Raw genomic sequence first — 17999 nt, forward strand, 5'->3', positions numbered from 1 at the left:
GATGCTGTGTGCACCCTTGTCCCTGCTGGCTCAGGACCTGTTCAAATGGCTTCATGTCCCCCCACCACCACCCTGAGTTCTGGTGTGAGGCCGATCTGGCTGGGTTGGTGGGTTGCAGCAGCTTGGCCACTGCTGTGGCTGTGGGAGCTCCGGTCGGGCAGTGCCCAGGGATCGGGTCCTCAGTGCAACAAGGCAGCAGCCGTGGGTTGGGGGTGGCCATAGAGGCCTCGTGGAACAGGGAAGGGATGGTTCCTGGCTCCTCTCTACCTGCACATGGCTCTGGGGACGCTGCCCCTGGGTCACATGTTCAGTGCTGGGCACCGAGACCGGGGCGGAGCAGTGCAAGGGAACGCTGAGGCTGGCGGGATGGGCCTGACTGGAGCCAGCTGCTCCGGAGCGAGCCCCCACCTCCCCGCCACAGGCTTCCTGCAGCCGGAACCTCTCTTCCCACTGGAATGAAGGGGCTTCCTCTGCTCCTCCCCATGGCTGCTTCTTGGTGCCTCGGCTGCGCCGTAAAGGGGCTCAGCTCGGGCAAAGCAAACTTAACCCCTTGTTTTCAAACACCCCTGGAAGCAGCATTTGCAGCCCAGACCCTTCAGCATCCATCCTGCTGGTGTGAGAGCTGGCCTGGTTCCTTGTTGCTCACATGGAGTGGAGGGCAAAGGTGGAGAAACAGCACCAACCGTGCAGAGCAAACTGGACTTTCAGGCGGATCTGAGGTCAGCCAGCGCCGGTGTCTGCGGGAACCAGGGGGTCCTGGAGCAGACAGCGAGGGGCCTGCTGGACTGAATTCAGGCAAGCGCCTTACTGGGAAGTTGGGGGCTGAGCCTTGCTGTCTCAATCAAATGGCACAAAACAAGCCAATGAGGCATTCTGCTGTCCTTCCCTGGCCCTGCCTCCATCCCGTGGGGTGGGGCTTCCTGCACATTACAGCTCCTGCTCCTGGAGGTGGGAAGAGAGAAAATGGCACCAACTCCCCCCCTCCCAGTTAAGCCCTGCACAAATCCTGGAGATATGGGACACAACTTGCTCCCCTGGGGGAACTCCTTCCCTTCCCAACCTGCTCACCCCGGCCCCTCTCCCAGGAGAAGGGAGAAGCTGCAAGATGCCCACCACATGCCAGGAGGGGAAGCAGGAAGGGAAATTCTGGGAGTGGCTGTCCATTGCTGCAAAGGGCTTTTGTTTTCTCCGAGTTACCAGGAGTAAATGTATTGCACACCAGAGGATCAGAGCCATTTTCCCTGTAGTCTGGTGCTGTCCTCAGACCTCATTTCTAATATGGTGTGATCACGTCTAGTTGTGTCGGGAGCTGGAGAGAAACTTGTGCTCCTTAGCAGATGAGGGTCTGATGGGATTCAAAGGAAACTGGCTCTCTTGGGGCTGGCCAGTTTCAGTCTCCTAAGGAAGATCCGGTGCTGGGATGGGACTGGCGCGCAGTGTGGTTAAAGGAAGAATTTTCTGCACTGCTGTCATCTCCCCCACTCTGACCTACAGATCCTCTTGATGTGAGGAAGTTGGTGAGAATCTTGGTTCTGTGAATTTGCTCTCTGTATTGTTGAACAGGAAACGAGGGAGTGAGCAGAAGGCAAGTTGAGACCAGCTTTAGTCACCAACGCGCGCAGCCAGAAACAGGTTCCCTGCGTCGCTCCTGCCACGGCAGGCATAGGGTGGCTGCAAGCTGCTCTCAAGCAGTCGGCAAAGCTGGCACCAGCGTGCCACGGAAATGCAGAAAATGGAAACTGGTGCGACGTAGCTGGAGAGGAGCTAGCAAGATGTGAGCCTGCAGGTAAATGCACCAGGCATTTCTGAGTGGGGCTGAGTGATGAACAACCGGGTTGCTGGATGACTCTCGGAAAGTTCCTGGGGTGGGAAGCTCTTTTCCAGAGCCTTGATTTCCCTCACACTCTTGAAAGAGAATCCAAAGTCAGGAAGGGAATGTAAGGCAGCTGGGGGGGATCACTAGCTGTCGGTGGAATTGAGACCATAGGCGTGTGTGCTTGTCTCAGCTGGAGTTCCTCTCAGACCTGGCCATCGGTTTCTCATTCGCCCTGCAGCTCCCATGAAAGAGTTTGACACACAGGAGCCAAATGAAGTCTGATGGTTTTCCAGGTCAGTGGTCATAAGCCACTGTATAATTACAGAATTGCAGAGCGGCTAATGCTAAACGTTTCACCGCAGTGAGCAGGTCAGATGGCTTCATGGATAATAGTCTGACTTTACAATGGGGCATGCGCTTGAGTCTATTCAGTGCTACCATGTTCAGGCGTATTTAATCTTGGGCTGTACCTGGAGCTGAGACACGCAAGTGAATGGCAGGTGCTGTAGCAAATTGGTTTGGAGGCTGCTGCAGGCTCTGGATTTGATCCTAGGATTTTTAAAGGGTTGATGCTTGTGCTCAGCTCCCCAGCCATCAGGGCAATTGTTGAGAGGCCTCCGTGCCGGGCTGGCCTGGGGGCTTCACGTCCGGCACCAGGAGAGGGGGTTTCCAAGGCTCCAGGGGTGGGGCTGACATGGCCCCGCCTTGAGTCACTTCTGAAAGTCCCATTCCCTGCTTTGGGGAAGGGCTTTTCGAAGGATGCAGTGAGCCCAGCCTCCCGGGCAGTGTCTCTGCAGCCAGCAGCCTGGGGGCGAGGCACAGGGAGGGGGAGAGGGGCGCAGATTTGGAGCCTGACCCTGCTTCTGCTGTGGTCCGGACAGAACTCCCTCCCACTGAGGGCAGCATGCAGGATTGTGCCTCTGAGCAGCAGGTGCTGGAGCTGAGCTCCTGTGGACAAACACAGGCTCGCTGCCGGGGAGCAGGGGCACGTTCCCCGGCCTAGCTCGCGGCGGAGCTCCGATGAGATGATCTGTGGTCCCTCCTGTCCCACTGCTTGGATCCACATTCAGCGGGGCTCCGTTAGGTCCAAGCAGCCCCATGCCTGGAGCACGCCCGGGTCACCATCTCCTGCAGTATCTGGTGAAAAAGGAGAACGCGGTGGGCGGGGGGAGCAGAGTAAAGGCAGCCCACCCTGAAGCATCGCATCTCTCTTGTGCACGTTTTATTGTTTTCCTTGTCGTAAGGAGGTGCTCGTGTGGGCCCTGCTTGCCTGTCTGCCATTCCCGGGCTCCTCAAGGCAGAGAGACAAATAGAGATGGGGCTGTCTTGGAAACCCGTCTCACAGACAGTGTGTGTCTAGCACAAACACTGCCAGGCTGGGTCAGACCTGAGGTGCCTCCCACTCAGTGTCCTGTCTCTGGCAGTGGACAGCACCAGACACTGCAGAGGAAGCTGCAAGAACCCTGTAGTAGCAGATGGGGGGATAATCTGCCCTCACATGAGTTCTCCTGGGCTCTGATAGTCAGAGATTGCGTCCGCGTTTAAGCCAGGAGATTTAATACGTCTCCCCAAATGTTAGTTAGCGTTAACTATTCTAACTCTGCATATTCTTTTATGCAATCTCTTTTTTAATCTTGTTAAGCTTTCGGCTTGAACATCTTCCTGTGGCAGAGAGTTCCACAGTCTAATCACATGTGCATAACAGATATTTCCTTTGATAGGGTTTGAATTTTAATGGCATTTATTGTCCTCTTGCTCTCATTCTTATGAGACAGGGAAAACAGATGCTCCAATCTCCCTTCTCTGCCAGTCACTATGCACAGACTTTTATCACGTCCCCTCTTATTTGTCTCCTTTCTAACAACCCCAATGGTTTCAGTCTCTGCACAGAGACTTTTCCCAGGCGCTCGATCATTCTCTGGGTCCCTCCGGTTCTGCAGTACCCCTTGTGAGATGGGCTGACCTGTGCAGCTCACAGTGTCCGGGCTCCCCAGTGAGCCATATCAAACCATTAGGCTATTCCTTGTTTTATTCTCCATCCCACGGCTGATTCGGCCGCATTCCTTGCTGGCTTCCCTGGCAGCGGTTGAGAAGAACATGTAGCTTTATTGTGACGTGGGAGGGAGGAAATGCCGTTTTCCTGTCATGATGGCATTGCCGCAGCGCTCAGAGACCCCGGGCAGGGCCCGGGCCCCGCCGTGCAAGGTGCTGGATGAACACAGCAGGAGGCTGGGCTCTTTTCTGACCCACATTCAAAGCACTAATCACTGTGTCGGCTCCAAAAAAAACCAAGGAGTCCGGTGGCACCTTAAAGACTAACCCATTTATTTGGGCAGAAGCTTTCGTGCGTGGTAAACCACTCCTGGTGCCACCGCACTCCTTGTTGTTTTTGTGGATACAGACTAACAGGGCTCCCCCCCCCGATATGTATCAGCTCTGCAGCTGTTGCGGCCAGTTTGATTCATCACCTGATTTACACGGCTGCCACTTCTCCCTCCCCTCCCCAGTGATGCCAGAGGCGCATGCCGACCGTTCTGCAGCACACCAGCACCTTCTGGCACCAACCCAGCCCAGCGTGGGGGGCAGGAAAAGCCGCATTCCCCCATGCCCAGCTCCAGCTGCACCAAACAGCTGGGCCCAGCAGGGACCGAACCTGTAGGCTCTGAGTACCCCCCACACGTAGCTGTAGAAGGTGCAGGGGGGAGCGCTGGCTTAAAGCGAGGGCACGTAGGGATGCCAGCAGCTGTTCTGTGAGCACCAGCCACAACCTGAAATTGTTTTTCTCTGCGTCCCTCAGCAAACTCTCCTCCAAGCAACTGTCATGTTCCCCATTGTTGCAGTAAGTCCTGCGGGTCTGCAAATACGGGAGAATCGTGCGGTCTGTATTTGTGGAGTTCATGAGAATGCTGCCAAGCTCTGTGAGCTCCAGGCCTCTGTCAGAGATGTTGGACACCAAAAAGTGCCACACAAGTTTGTGGGATTTTAAAAAAAGCATGACAATTATGGGGTATGGATGGCATTATGGGATGGAGAAAGTTACATGCTGAGAACTTGACCCCGAGCTCCCAGAGATCCCTGGGCGAGTCATTTCGACCCTACCCCACAGTGCAAAAGTTCCCAAAAGCTATCGCACTGGACAGCGGTGCCTGGCACCCGGGGATACCTCCCTGTGGTGCACCACCCTTTGCACTGACATGAGCGCTTCTGGTCAGTACACGCAGCGTCGACTCAAGCAGCCAGGTAGGCATGCGCACGAGCAACATACAAACTTTGGCTGCTGGAGGTCGGAGGCTGGAGGCCGACATAACTTGTGTTGACCAAAGTTTGTAGCACAGACACAGCCTAATGTGGTGTCTTCATAGCCAAAGCTCATATGTCCAGGGAACTGAGGGCTCAGTCCTGTGCTCTTTGGTTCCATTGGCCCAGGGTGGGTACTGGCATCGAGCCCTTACATGAAAACAGGAAAGGCAAAGGTGGAGACAAAGCAGCTCATTTCATATCAGAGACATGCACAATTGAAACACATCATCAGCACTGCCAGCCTCAGACACTCACCTGTCATGAATCAGGCCTGCAGACGTCATGAGATTGGCTTGAAGATCATGAGTGTTTAAAAAATAATACATTTTGTGTCCTTTTTGTATTTCTTCTGGTCTCTGAGTCTTTACAGGGTTCACGGGCCGTGTTTTCAAGCTTTTCTCCACAATTATGAGGACTAAAAAGTCCTTTTTTAAAAAAGCAGAGATTTTTCCCATAATCCCAGGACTCCGGGAGATGGGGCTTTAACACCAGACACCATGATACTCAAGATAAAAGTCACAAGAGCAGGCAACCTCTGGATTTTGGGGGAGGCAGTTACAGGCAAGGGACAGAGTTAAGGGGGTTTGAGCAGCTTGTTCAGAAGTGCAGTGCTCTAAGACAGGAAGGATGATCCAATGGTCACTAGCTGGACTCATATTTAGTTTGTGATCCACTATGACCCCTAGATCCCTTTTCGCAGTACTCCTTCCTAGGCAGTCATTTCCCATTTTGTATGTGTGCAACTGATTGTTCCTTCCTAAGTGAAGTACTTTGCATTTGTTCTTCTTGAATTTCATTCTATGTACGTCAGACCATTTTTCCAGTTTGTCCAGATCATTTTGAATTTTAATCCTGTCCTCCAAAGCACTTGCAACCCGTCCCAGCTTGGTATCATCCGCAAACTTTATAAGCACATTCTCTATGCCATTATCTAAATCATTGATGAAGATATTGACCAGAACCAGATCCAGAACTGATCCCTGCAGGACCTCACTCGTTATGCCCTTCCAGCATGACTGTGAACCACTGATAACTATTCTCTGGGAATGGTTTTACAACCAGTTTTTCACCCACCTTATAGTAGCTCCATCTAAGTTTTATTTCCCTAGTTTGTTTCTGAGAAGGTCACGTGAGACAGTATCAAAAGGTAAAGTCAAGATACCACATCTACCACTTCCACCCCTATCCACAAAGCTTGTTACTCTGTCAAATAAAGCATTCAGGTTGGTTTGACACAATTTGTTCTAGACAAATCCATGGTGACTGCTATTTATCACCTTACTTTCTTCTAGATGTTTGCAAACTGATTGCTTAGTTATTTGCTCCATTATCTTTCCGGGTACAGAAGTTAAGCTGATTGGTCTGTAATTCCCTGGGTTGTCCTTATTTCCCATTTTATAGATTGGCACTATATTTGCCCTTTTCCAGTCCACTGGAATCTCTCCCATCTTCCATGATTTTGTGAAGATAACTGCTAATGGCTCAGATATCTCCTCAGTCAGCTACTTGAGTATTCTGGGATGCATTCCATCAGGCCCTGGTGATTTGAAGACATCTAACTTATCTAAGTAATTTTTAACTTGTTCTTTCTCTATTTTAGCCTCTGATCCTACCTCCTTTTCACTGGCATTCACTATGTTAGACGTCCGATCGCTACTAATCTTTTTGGTGAAAACCAAAACAAAAAAGACATTTAGCACTTCTGCCATTTCCACGTTTTCTGTTGTTGTTTTCCCCCCTCATTGAGTAATGGACCTACCCTGTCCTTTGTCTTCTTCTTGCTTCTAATGTATTTGTAGAATGTTTTCTTGTTACCCTTTATGTCTCTAGTTAGTTTAATCTCTAAAGTTTAGGTCCTGGATGATTGGAAAAAGGCAAATATAGTACCCATATTTAAAAAAGGGAAGAAGGAGAACCTGGGGAACAACAGACCAGTCAGCCTCACTTCAGTCCCTGGCAAAATCGTGGAGCAGGTCCTCAAGGAATCCATTTTTAAGAACTTGGAGAGAGGAAGGTGATCAGGAACTGTCAACATGGATTCACCAAGGGCAAGTCATGCCTGACCAACCTGATTGCCTTCTATGATGAGATAACTGGCTCTGTGGATATGGGGAAAGCAGTGGATGTATTGTATCTTGACTTCAGCAAAGCTTTTGATACGGTCTCCTACAGTATTCTTGCCATCAAGTTAAAAAAGTATGGATTGGATGAATGGACTATAAGGTGGATAGAAAGCTGGCTCAATTATTGGGTTCAACGGGTAGTGATCAACGGCTCGATGTCTAGTTGGCAGCCGGTATCAAGTGGAGTGCCCCAGGGGTCGGTCCTGAGGCGAGTTTTGTTCAACATCTTTATTAAGGATCTGGATGATGGGATGGATTGCACCCTCAGCAAGTTTGCAGATGACATTAAGCTGGGGGGGGAGAGATAGATATGCTGGAGGATAGGGATAGGGTCTAGAGTGACCTAGACAAATTGGATGATTGGGCCAAAAGAAATCTGATGAGGTTCAACCAGGACAAGTGCAGAGTCCTGCACTTAGGATGGAAGAATCCCATGCACCACTACAGGGTGGGGACTAACTGGCTAAGCAGCAGTTCTGCAGAAAAGGACCTGGGGATTACAGTGGATGAGAAGCTGGATATGAGTCAGCAGTGTGCCCTTGTTGCCAAGGAGGCCAACGGCATATTGGGCTGTATTAGTAGGAGCATTGCCAGCAGATCAAGGGAAGTGATTTTTCCCCTCTATTCAGCACTGGTGAGGCCACCTGGAGTAGTGTGTCCAGTTTTGGTTCCCCCGCTACAGAAAGGATGTGGACAAATTGGAGAAAGTCCAGCGGAGGGCAATGAAAATGGTTAGGGGGCTGGGGCACATGATTTACAAGGAGAAGCTAAGGGAACTGGGGTTATTTAGTCTGCAGAAGAGAAGAGTGAGGGGGAAGTTGATAGCAGCCTTCAACTACCTGAAGGGGGGGGAGGTTCAAAAGATGATGGAGCTAGGCTGTTCTCAGTGGTGGCAGATGACAGAACAAGGAGTAATGGTCTCAAGTTGTAGCGGGCGTCGTCTAGGTTGGATATTAGGAAACACTATTTCACTAGGAGGCTGGTGAAGCACTGGAATGGATTACCTAGGGAGGTGGTGAAATCTCCATCCTTAGAGGTTTTTAAGGCCCGGCTTGACAAAGCCCTGGCTGGGATGATTTAGTTGGGGATTGCTCCTGCTTTGAGCAGGGGATTGGACTAGATGACCTTCTGAGGTCTCTTCAAACCCTAATATTCTATGATTCTATGATTTTTGTGCCTTGGCTTTTCTAATATTGTCCCTACATACTTATGTTGTTTTTTTATATTCATCCTTTGTAATTTGACCTAATTTCCACTTTTTGTAACTCTTTTGTTTGTTTGTTTTTGGTTTTGAGTTTCTGATCATGGAATCATAGAAGATCTCCTGGTGAAGCCAGGGTGATCTCTGGCCATACTTCCTGTCTTTCCTACACAGTGGGATAGTTTGCTCTTGTACCTTTAATAAATGTCCCTTTGAAAAACTTCCAAATCTCTTGAACTGTTTTCTCCCTTAGACTTGCTTCCCATGGGATCTTACCTACCGACTCCCTGAGTTTGCTAACATCTGCCTTCTTGAAATCCATTGTCTTGATTGTGCTGTTTTTCCTCCTACCATTCCTTAGAATCATGAACTCTGATCACTTTCACCCAAGCTGCCTTCCACTTTCAAATTCTCAGCCAGTTCCTCCCTATTTATCAAAAATAAAATCTAGACCAGCCTCTCCCCTAGTAGCTGTCTCCACCTTCTGAAATAAAAAATTGTCTCCAATACATTTCAATAACTTGTTGGATAATCTGTGCCCTGCTGGGTTATTTTCCCAGCAGATGTCTGGGTGGTTGAAGTCCCCCATCACCACCAAGTCCTGGGCTTTGGATGATTTTGTTAGTTGTTTAAAAAAAGCCTCATTCACCTCTTCTCCCTGGTTGGATGGTCTGTTGTAGACTCCCAAGCATGGCATCACCCTTGTTTTTTATCCCCTTTTGTCCTTACCCAGAGACTTTCAACCAGTGTCTCCCCTATTTCTAAGTGTTTACATCTTTGATAAATAAGGCAACACCTCCTCCCTTTTCCCCTGCATGTCCTTCCGGAGCAAGCTGTACCTTTCTATACTAATATTCCAGTCATGCATATTATCCCAGCAAGTCTGTGATGCCAACTATGTCATAGTTGTGTTTATTAACTAGCATTTCTAATATACTGTGACGGGGCTCACTCACTACATTGGCTGCCCTGTCTCATGCCGTCTCTGGGTACAAAGGAGGGCAGTTGCCAAGGGGAGGGCCCGGATCTGGCACATACAGAGCATCCCAAGGAGGGGCCTGCGGGGGTGGCTTGCCAAGCACCCGGAGCTTGGGGGAGACGCAGCAGCCACACACACAGTTTATAGGGAACAACTCGCAGGGGCAGAAACATAGATCAGGTTTCAGAGTAACAGCCCTGTTAGTCTGTATTCGCAAAAAGAAAAGGAGTACTTGTGGCACCTTAGAGACGAACCAATTTATTTGAGCATGAGCTTTCGTGAGCTACAGCTCACTTCATCAGATGCATATCGTGGAAACTGCAGCAGACTTTATATACACACAGAGAATATGAAACAATACCTCCTCCCACCCCACTGTCCTGCTGGTAATAGCTTATCTAAAGTGATCATCAGGTTGGGCCATTTCCAGCACAAATCCAGGTTTTCTCACCCTCCACCCCCCCACACAAATTCACTCTCCTGCTGGTGATAGCCCATCCAAAGTGACAACTCTTTACACAATGTGCATGACAATCAAGTTGGGCTATTTCCTGCACAAATCCAGGTTTTCTCACACACCCCCCCACCCCCATACACACACAAACTCACTCTCCTGCTGGTAATAGCTCATCCAAACTGACCACTCTCCAAGTTTAAATCCAAGTTAAACCAGAACATCTGGGGGGGGGGGGGGAAAACAAGAGGAAATAGGCTACCTTGCATAATGACTTAGCCACTCCCAGTCTCTATTCAAGCCTAAGTTAATTGTATCCAATTTGCAAATGAATTCCAATTCAGCAGTTTCTCGCTGGAGTCTGGATTTGAAGTTTTTTTGTTTTAAGATAGCGACCTTCATGTCTGTGATTGCGTGACCAGAGAGATTGAAGTGTTCTCCGACTGGTTTATGAATGTTATAATTCTTGACATCTGATTTGTGTCCATTTATTCTTTTACGTAGAGACTGTCCAGTTTGACCAATGTACATGGCAGAGGGGCATTGCTGGCACATGATGGCATAGATCACATTGGTGGATGTGCAGGTGAACGAGCCTCTGATAGTGTGGCTGATGTTATTAGGCCCTGTGATGGTGTCCCCTGAATAGATATGTGGGCACAATTGGCAATGGGCTTTGTTGCAAGGATAAGTTCCTGGGTTAGTGGTTCTGTTGTGTGGTATGTGGTTGTTGGTGAGTATTTGCTTCAGGTTGCGGGGCTGTCTGTAGGCAAGGACTGGCCTGTCTCCCAAGATTTGTGAGAGTGTTGGGTCATCCTTTAGGATAGGTTGTAGATCCTTAATAATGCGTTGGAGGGGTTTTAGTTGGGGGCTGAAGGTGACAGCTAGTGGCGTTCTGTTATTTTCTTTGTTAGGCCAGCAGGACAGTGGGGTGGGAGGAGGTATCGGTTCATATTCTCTGTGTATATATAAAGTCTGCTGCAGTTTCCACGATATGCATCTGATGAAGTGAGCTGTAGCTCGTGAAAGCTTATGCTCTAATAAATTGGTTAAACATAGATCAGTCCCCACAATATTTCCGCTAGCCCCCTGCCCCCTCTCTTCCTGGTCCACCACTCCTGGGCGGGTGCTAGTAACAGCCCCTTTAGTTATGATTGCCTGATACTTCTCATTCTAAGACCCTGGTTTGGGTTGCTTATAACTTTGCCAAAATTCAGCCATTCACGCTGAAATCTTCCAGGCTGGGTCTCAGTCTCAGGCTGAATTGTTTTGGAAAGTTTCACTCATTTCCAAAAATGAGATTAAAGGGTAAAAATATGTTGTTTGGCCTATGTTCCAAAAAGTCTTATAACATTTCACTGAGAAGCTCGAGTGCCCCCGTTCTGTGGTGCCAGAGTATATTCTAAATAATGCATATTTGGGAGCGGTTCTGCAGGTTACACACTGTGCAGCTGCTCCAGAGAGAGCTGGGCAGTGAATCATGGGTCTGGTTCAGCAATGCACACGTACAGCAGCTGTAGGAGGTCATGCTGTATAGAATCATAGACTTTAAGGTCAGAAGGGACCATTATGATCGTCTAGTCTGACCTCCTGCACAATGCAGGCCACAGAATCTCACCCACCCACTCCTGCGAAAAACCTCTCACCTATGTCTTAGCTTTTGAAGTCGTCAAATTGTGGTTTAAAGACTTCAAGGTGCAGTCCAGCAAGTGACTCGTGCCCCACGCTGCAGAGGAAGGCGAAAAAACCCCAGGGCCTTCCAATCTGCCCTGGAGGAAAATTCCTTCCCTACCCCAAATATGGCGATCAGCTAAACCCTGAGCATGTGGGCAAGACTCACCAGCCAGACACCCAGGAAAGAATTCTCTATAGTAACTCAGATCCCATCCCATCACAGGCCATTGGGCATATCTACCTCTTTTATTGGGCCACTGCAGCCAATGGCACGATGACAGATTACACCCGCTGCAGATCTGTCTCAGAACCTCAAAGGGCAACTCAGCTGGACTCGCCGGCTTTTATTACCCAAACTCTGAGGCTGGGCCCAAGTTTGCAAACCCCACTGGGGTCACTCTGAAAGCTTTGCACTGCTCCCCAGAGTCCAAAGGGACTGAGGAGGTGATGCGCAGTCTGCCATCCAGGCTAGATTTGGAGAAGCTGGTGGTTAAGTCTGAGCTGCGTGTGTGGGGATGGATTAGGACACTCAGCTCAAGTTAGATGGTGCTCTTCTAGATCGCTGTCCTTATGACAGTTTGGCCCCAGCTGCCCTGAGTACCAGCAAACAGGCCCTTTCTGGGACAGGCTCTGGCTGACTCAGCTCTGAAAGCCCCACCGGAAATTCAAAGGTGAGCTGAAGTTCCACTTTTCACCCAGCTCTGCTGAAAATATGTCCCCCGTCCCTGGTGAGCATCTGATACTGGTGCACCAGGGCTCTGTGCTTCCCTAGGAACAACAGGCAAGTCAGTGGAGCAAGCTCAGCAGCTGGCTCAGGAGGTAGCCAGATGTGATGGAACAGGTCTGCGCAGCAAAGTGGTCCAGCTCAGCCCACGGCCTCAACTCGACTCCTGGTGACTCAGATAGGAATTGGCATGGGCCTCAGGAGCTTAGTAGAGCAGTGGGTGGTCCAGAGGTCAGGGCATTAGGCTGGACCTGAGAGAGCTGGGTTCACTTCCCTCTTGTGGACCATTGTGATCATCCAGTATGACCTCCTGGATAACCCAGGCCAGAGACCTGCCCCACAATCATGCCTAGAGCAGAGCTGACAGAGAAACAGCCAGTGATGGAGAATCCACCATGCCCCTCAGTGAATTGCTCCTACATAGGCGGAGTTTGGGGGGGGGGGGGGACGTTTGCTCCCCCCCCACCCCAACTGCAAGCCTCAGGCAGGCAGCCTGAGAGTGCAATGTCATGAGTTCTGCAGAGGAGACAGGAGACTTCTCCCAACTTGGGCCCCTGAGGCAGGGAATCAGAATTTTGTTTATAAACAGAGTGATTAACAGGTGATTAAGATAAGAAAGGGCCTTTAGGATAAAAAGAAAAGGAGTACTTGTGGCACCTTAGAGACTAACCAATTTATTTGAGCATAAGCTTTCGTGAGCTACAGCTCACTTCATCGGATGCATCATCGGATGCATCGGATTCCCCAGTAACCAGTATTAGTTTGGTGGTGGTAGCGGCCAGTCCAAGGACAACGGGTGGAATATTTTGTACCTTGGGGAAGTTTTGACCTAAGCTGGTAAAGACAAGCTTAGGAGGTTTTTCATGCAGGTCCCCACATCTGTACCCTAGAGTTCAGAGTGGGGGAGGAACCTTGACATCGGAGCTGTAGCTCACGAAAGCTCATGCTCAAATAAATTGGTTAGTCTCTAAGGTGCCACAAGTACTCCTTTTCTTTTTGCGAATACAGACTAACACGGCTGCTACTCTGAAACCGGCCTTTAGGATGTTTCCTACAGTTAAATGATCTGTTCTAAGCCTGGTGAACTGCAAAAAGTAAGTAGCCTAAATGATAGAAAGTAATTGTAGATTTTTCTATTATTGTTGCAATTGTTGGATTCAAGCGGTGGTAACCAAGGCCTTGTCCACATGGGCACTTTACAGCACTGCAACTTTCTCACTCGGGTGTGAAAAAACGCCCCCCTGCGTGCTGCAAGTTTCAGCGCTGTCAGGCACCAGGGTCGACAGTGCACCGGCGCCGGGAGCTGCGCCCCTCGTGGAGGTGGGTTTTTTACAGCGCTGGGACAGCTTTAACGTTGCTAACGAAGACATACCTAAGTTAGTACTATCTTCTTTGAGAAGAGAACTGATTTTTTAGACAAAGGAAATGCAGTAGATCTAATCTCCCTGGATGTCAGGAAGGCATTTGATACATATTTTAACATGAGAAATTATTGGTTACATTGGAGAAGATGCGGATTAATATGAGAACTGAAAGATGGATAACGAAGTGGTTAAAGGGGAGACAACAATGGGTCACACTGAAAGGTGAACTGTCAGGCTGGAGGGAGGTTCCTCAGGGTCAGTCTTGGAACCAACCTTATTTAACATTTTTATTACTGACCTTGGCACAAAAAGTGGGAGTGTTCTAATAAAATTTGCAGATGACACAATGTTGGGAGGTATTGCCAATATGGAGGAGGACCGGAATATCATACAAGAAAATCTGGATGGCATTGTAAACTGGAGTAATAGAAATGGGATGATATTTAACAGTGCAAAGTGCAAAGTCATGCATTTAGGGACTAACAATAAGAATTTTTGCTATAAGCTGGGGACTCATTAGTTGGAAACGACAGAGGAGGAGAAAGACCTGGGTGTCTTGGTTGATCCCAGAATGACTATGAGTCGTCAATGTGATGCGGCCGTGAAAAGGCTAATGCAGTCCTTGGGTGCATCAGGCGAGGTATTTTCAGTAGAGATAAGGAGGCGTTAGTACCATTATGCACGGCACTGGTGAGACCTCATCTGGAACACTGCGTGCAGTTCTGGTCTCCCATGTTTAAGAAAGATGAATTCACACTGGAACAGGTGAAGAGAAGGGCTACAAGAATGATCTAAGGAATGGAAAACCTACCTTATCCGATGAAGTGAGCTGTAGCTCACGAAAGCTTATGCTCTAATAAATTTGTTAGTCTCTAAGGTGCCACAAGTCCTCCTGTTCTTTCTACCTTATGAGAGGAGACTCAAAGAGCTTGGCTTGGTTAGCCTAACCAAACGAAGGCTGAGGGGAGATCGGATCACTCTCTATAAATACATCAGAGGGATAAATATCAGGAAGTATATATATAAGAAACAGTGGAGTTCAGTTAAGTGTCAATGTGGACACAAGAACAAATGGCTATAAACTGGTTTAGGCTTGAAACTAGGCGAAGGTTTCTAACCATCAGAGGAGTGAAGTTCTGGAGCAGCCTCCCAAGGGGAGCAGTGGGGGCAAAAACCCTAACTGGCTTCAAGACTGAGCTTGATAAGTTTATGGAGGGATGTTATCACAGGACTGCCTACAATGGCATGTGGCCCATCGGTGACAGCCAGTAGCAAAAATCCCCAATGGCTGGAGATGGGACACTAGATGGGGAAGGCTCTGAGTTACTGCAGCGCCCTCCCCAGGCACGGCCCCGTTGGCTTGACTGGAGCCTGCCCCCCAAATATAAAAGTCCAACTACACCTATGCTGGTTAATTCCTCTCCCTGTTAACAGGTGATAGTTGGGTTCAGCTGAAATCAGGTCTTTTGGAGTAAAGAGAGTGACTGGAAAGAGACTGCATCAGTGAGCAGGGGGAAGCAGGCTCTGACAGGGCTAGCGGGTTGTAAACTTGTTCCCTGCTTCGTGTCTTTCAGGCGGAGGAAACAGGAACCGTTCACAGGAAGTAGCTCCAAGGTGCAGGGATTCCTCAGCCAGACATGGAACCAGCCGGCGCTCTGGAGGATGTGTGCGTCCTAGTGGAGTACGAGTTTGAGTACGTGGCTAAGGACGGGACGCTCATTTCCATAAAGCCCAATGAGCGGTACGTCCTGTTGAGAAGAACAAATGATCACTGGTGGCATGTTAAAAAAAGCAAGGACGCCCGGCCGTTCTACATCCCGGCAAAGTACGTGAAGGAGCTGCCCCCAGTCAGCCGGCCAACCAGTGTGTTTGAGCTTCCTCCAGAGACCCCTGGAGAGCTGGTCTCCAGGGATGCCATGGAGACAACTGTCCTACAGCCAGCCAGGGCTGGCCAGGACCAGCCTTTGGCATACGAGTACAAATTCCTGAGCACTGCTCAGCAGGAAGAGCAGCACAAAGTGGATGCCAATGAACGCGACACTGACTTGGGGGCTAGGTCCCTGTGCTCAGGGTCTGGAACTTTGGGGCCCGCTTGCAAAGACGCCAGCTTCAAAGGCGAGACCCTGACTCGAGCTGTAGGAGAGGGGAAAGACTCCCCTCCGGTGCTGAGCTCATTTCACAACCCTCACTGTGCAAAGAGGAGCAGTCACTCTCCGGCGCTGCACATCACCCCCATCGAGCACATGCGCCCGACGCAGTCCCTGGAGGACCTGGCCAGGGTCACCCCCAACCCCCGACTTAGTGTTGGGCACACGGGGTCACGCAGGGCGGGGACTGCAGTGGGCTCTTTGCTTTCCCTGCAGCCTCTCAGCAAGAGCCAATCTGAGGACATTTATGAATCCATCAAGGACCTGGAGAGACAGGAGAAGGCAGGTCCGTGGGCAGAGTCCAGCCGACCAGCTCAGGTGAGTAGCACAGCTTCCTTCTGGGCCACAAAGCGGAACTCGTGGGTCCCTGGGCTGACTCAGCCACCTTGGGCAAGTCCCCCCCACCCCCACCCCAGCGTTCCCTCATTGCCAGGGTGGGGGGGGGGGGCAAGGAATATGCTGCTAATTTCAGGACTATTACACATCTGGAGCGCCTCAGAGAAAAGGCGCCGATGACGAGCGAAGTGCTGCCGGGATCACACCTGATTTGTGCTCCCCTTTGTGGTGCTTCTGCAGGGTGATGAGGAGACCCTTGGAAGGGCTGGTCTGGGGGTTTTTAGGGGCTTTTCTGGCCTTTCTTTATTTTTTTCAGCCCTGTGTCTGTCTGGTCTGTTCAAGGCCCAGTCCTGTAGCTTGTCCTAGGCAATCGGCTTCCTAGCTCCACGCAGCGCCCCAGCTGGCAAGGCTGAATAGCTGAGCTGGAAGGACACCAGCTCAACTTGTTCTGCCTGCAGAGCTTGTACCGGGGGGCAGAATATCCTAGTATTTCCCTTTAACATCTCCAAGGAGTGCTCTGCCATTGCGGGGCGTGACCCAGGCCAGCAAGGGGCTACGGCAGCCCTGCTCTGCAACCTGGGGCGCCTGACAGAGCTTCGCTGCCATAGCTCCCACCCGGGCCGCTCACAAACAGCCAAACAGCGTGCGGGTCACACCCCAAGTGTGTGTCTGTAGCCACAGCCCTGGTCCAGCAGCTCCGGCCTCAGCAGACTGTCAGCAAACACCAGCCACAGTCTCCTTTGGTTACTACTCGCAGGGTGACCCCAACACGCTCCCGGTCCTGAATCCCCCCCGTCCCCCACAAGTGTTTTCTGCACTGGCCAGCCCTCTCCTGGGTAGTCCAGATACCCTAGGTCTGTTGCGCCTCTAAGGAGATCAGTGCACTGGTCTGCCGCCCGAAACGGAGTTACCCCCACAATTCCCATCACTGGCTTCGTGTTAATTAAAGACTAAAACAAGTTGTGTGACTTACACAGAGAGAGACTTGAAATGAGTGCAGGTCAGAAATAGTCACAAGAAAAACAAAGATAAACCGCTTCTGAAACTGAGCAAACTCGGCCTGGTTCAAGGTGAAGTCCCTTGCCGCGTGTGTCTCGTAGCGCTGCTGACCCAGCTCTCAGGCCAAGATCTGCTCCCAGAGGCCACGGCTGCTTGTTGTGTTGGCTGAGGTGAAAAGAGAGAGATGGGTGGGCTGCAGCTGCCCCTCACTTTTACAGTCACCCTGGGACATGGCTTTTCCCGAGAGTGACCCCTGGATAAAGTTCTTTGCAGCTGAGAGCAAGGAGGCATGGAGCTGGGGGGCGAGAGGGTCCAGGCTGCTGCTTGCTAAGATGCAGAGCTGGTGTCCCTGCCCCTCTCCTTGCCAAAGAACGGCCACTTGGCAGGTGATGGCCCATCAGCTCTGATGGCACCTAGCTAGAGGCGTCAGCTTGTGCTTTGTCTTTGAGAAACAGGTTCACCCCCTCCCCGGACTCGTCTGGCAAACACCCCTCAGTCCTGATTTCGTCCGAACTTAGCATGTAATGTTGCTGCACACGTTGCACCATGGTGTTACTGGCCAGCGAGTTCTTAATCTTCAAACGATGCCTCCCAACAGTGGCGTAGCTAGGAGTGGAAATGGGGGTGGATGGGCAATGACAGACTGTGCTAACTCACTTTTTCCCCCGATGCCCTCTTCCTATCCCAGGTGCCCCAGACAGGGCTTCACCTGCCGAGCTGGGCAGGTGCATGGGGCGGCTCAGACAATGGCAGGGCAGAGTGGCTGGAGCGTAGCTTTCTGCTGGGCAGGCGCAGAGCTCCGTCCTGGCTTTCTGGTGCCCGAGTGATGCTCCGGGCCACTGTGGCAGCACCATGCCCCTGCTCAGATTTGGGTGGGCCTGG

General features: G+C 50.5%; 1 protein-coding gene across 6 annotated transcripts in view; it reads left to right on the forward strand.

The window, feature by feature from the left end:
• Nucleotides 1-17999, forward strand: part of PLEKHM1 (pleckstrin homology and RUN domain containing M1) — a 144490-nt gene that overhangs the window by 67955 nt on the left and 58536 nt on the right. For 2 of the 6 annotated variants that reach the window (XM_073326194.1, XM_073326197.1), the window contains exon 2: nucleotides 15210-16100. In XM_073326194.1, coding sequence (XP_073182295.1) covers nucleotides 15273-16100 — 828 coding nt within the window. In that variant the 5' untranslated portion in view covers nucleotides 15210-15272. Of the gene's footprint in view, nucleotides 1-1294; nucleotides 1787-2018; nucleotides 2110-15209; nucleotides 16101-17999 lie in introns of those variants that run through there. The other 4 variants (XR_012156415.1, XM_073326195.1, XM_073326196.1 and 1 more) reach the window with 4 other exon arrangements.

Source organism: Lepidochelys kempii, chromosome 27 (genome assembly GCF_965140265.1).
Source record: "Lepidochelys kempii isolate rLepKem1 chromosome 27, rLepKem1.hap2, whole genome shotgun sequence".
Classification (NCBI taxonomy): domain Eukaryota; kingdom Metazoa; phylum Chordata; order Testudines; family Cheloniidae; genus Lepidochelys; species Lepidochelys kempii.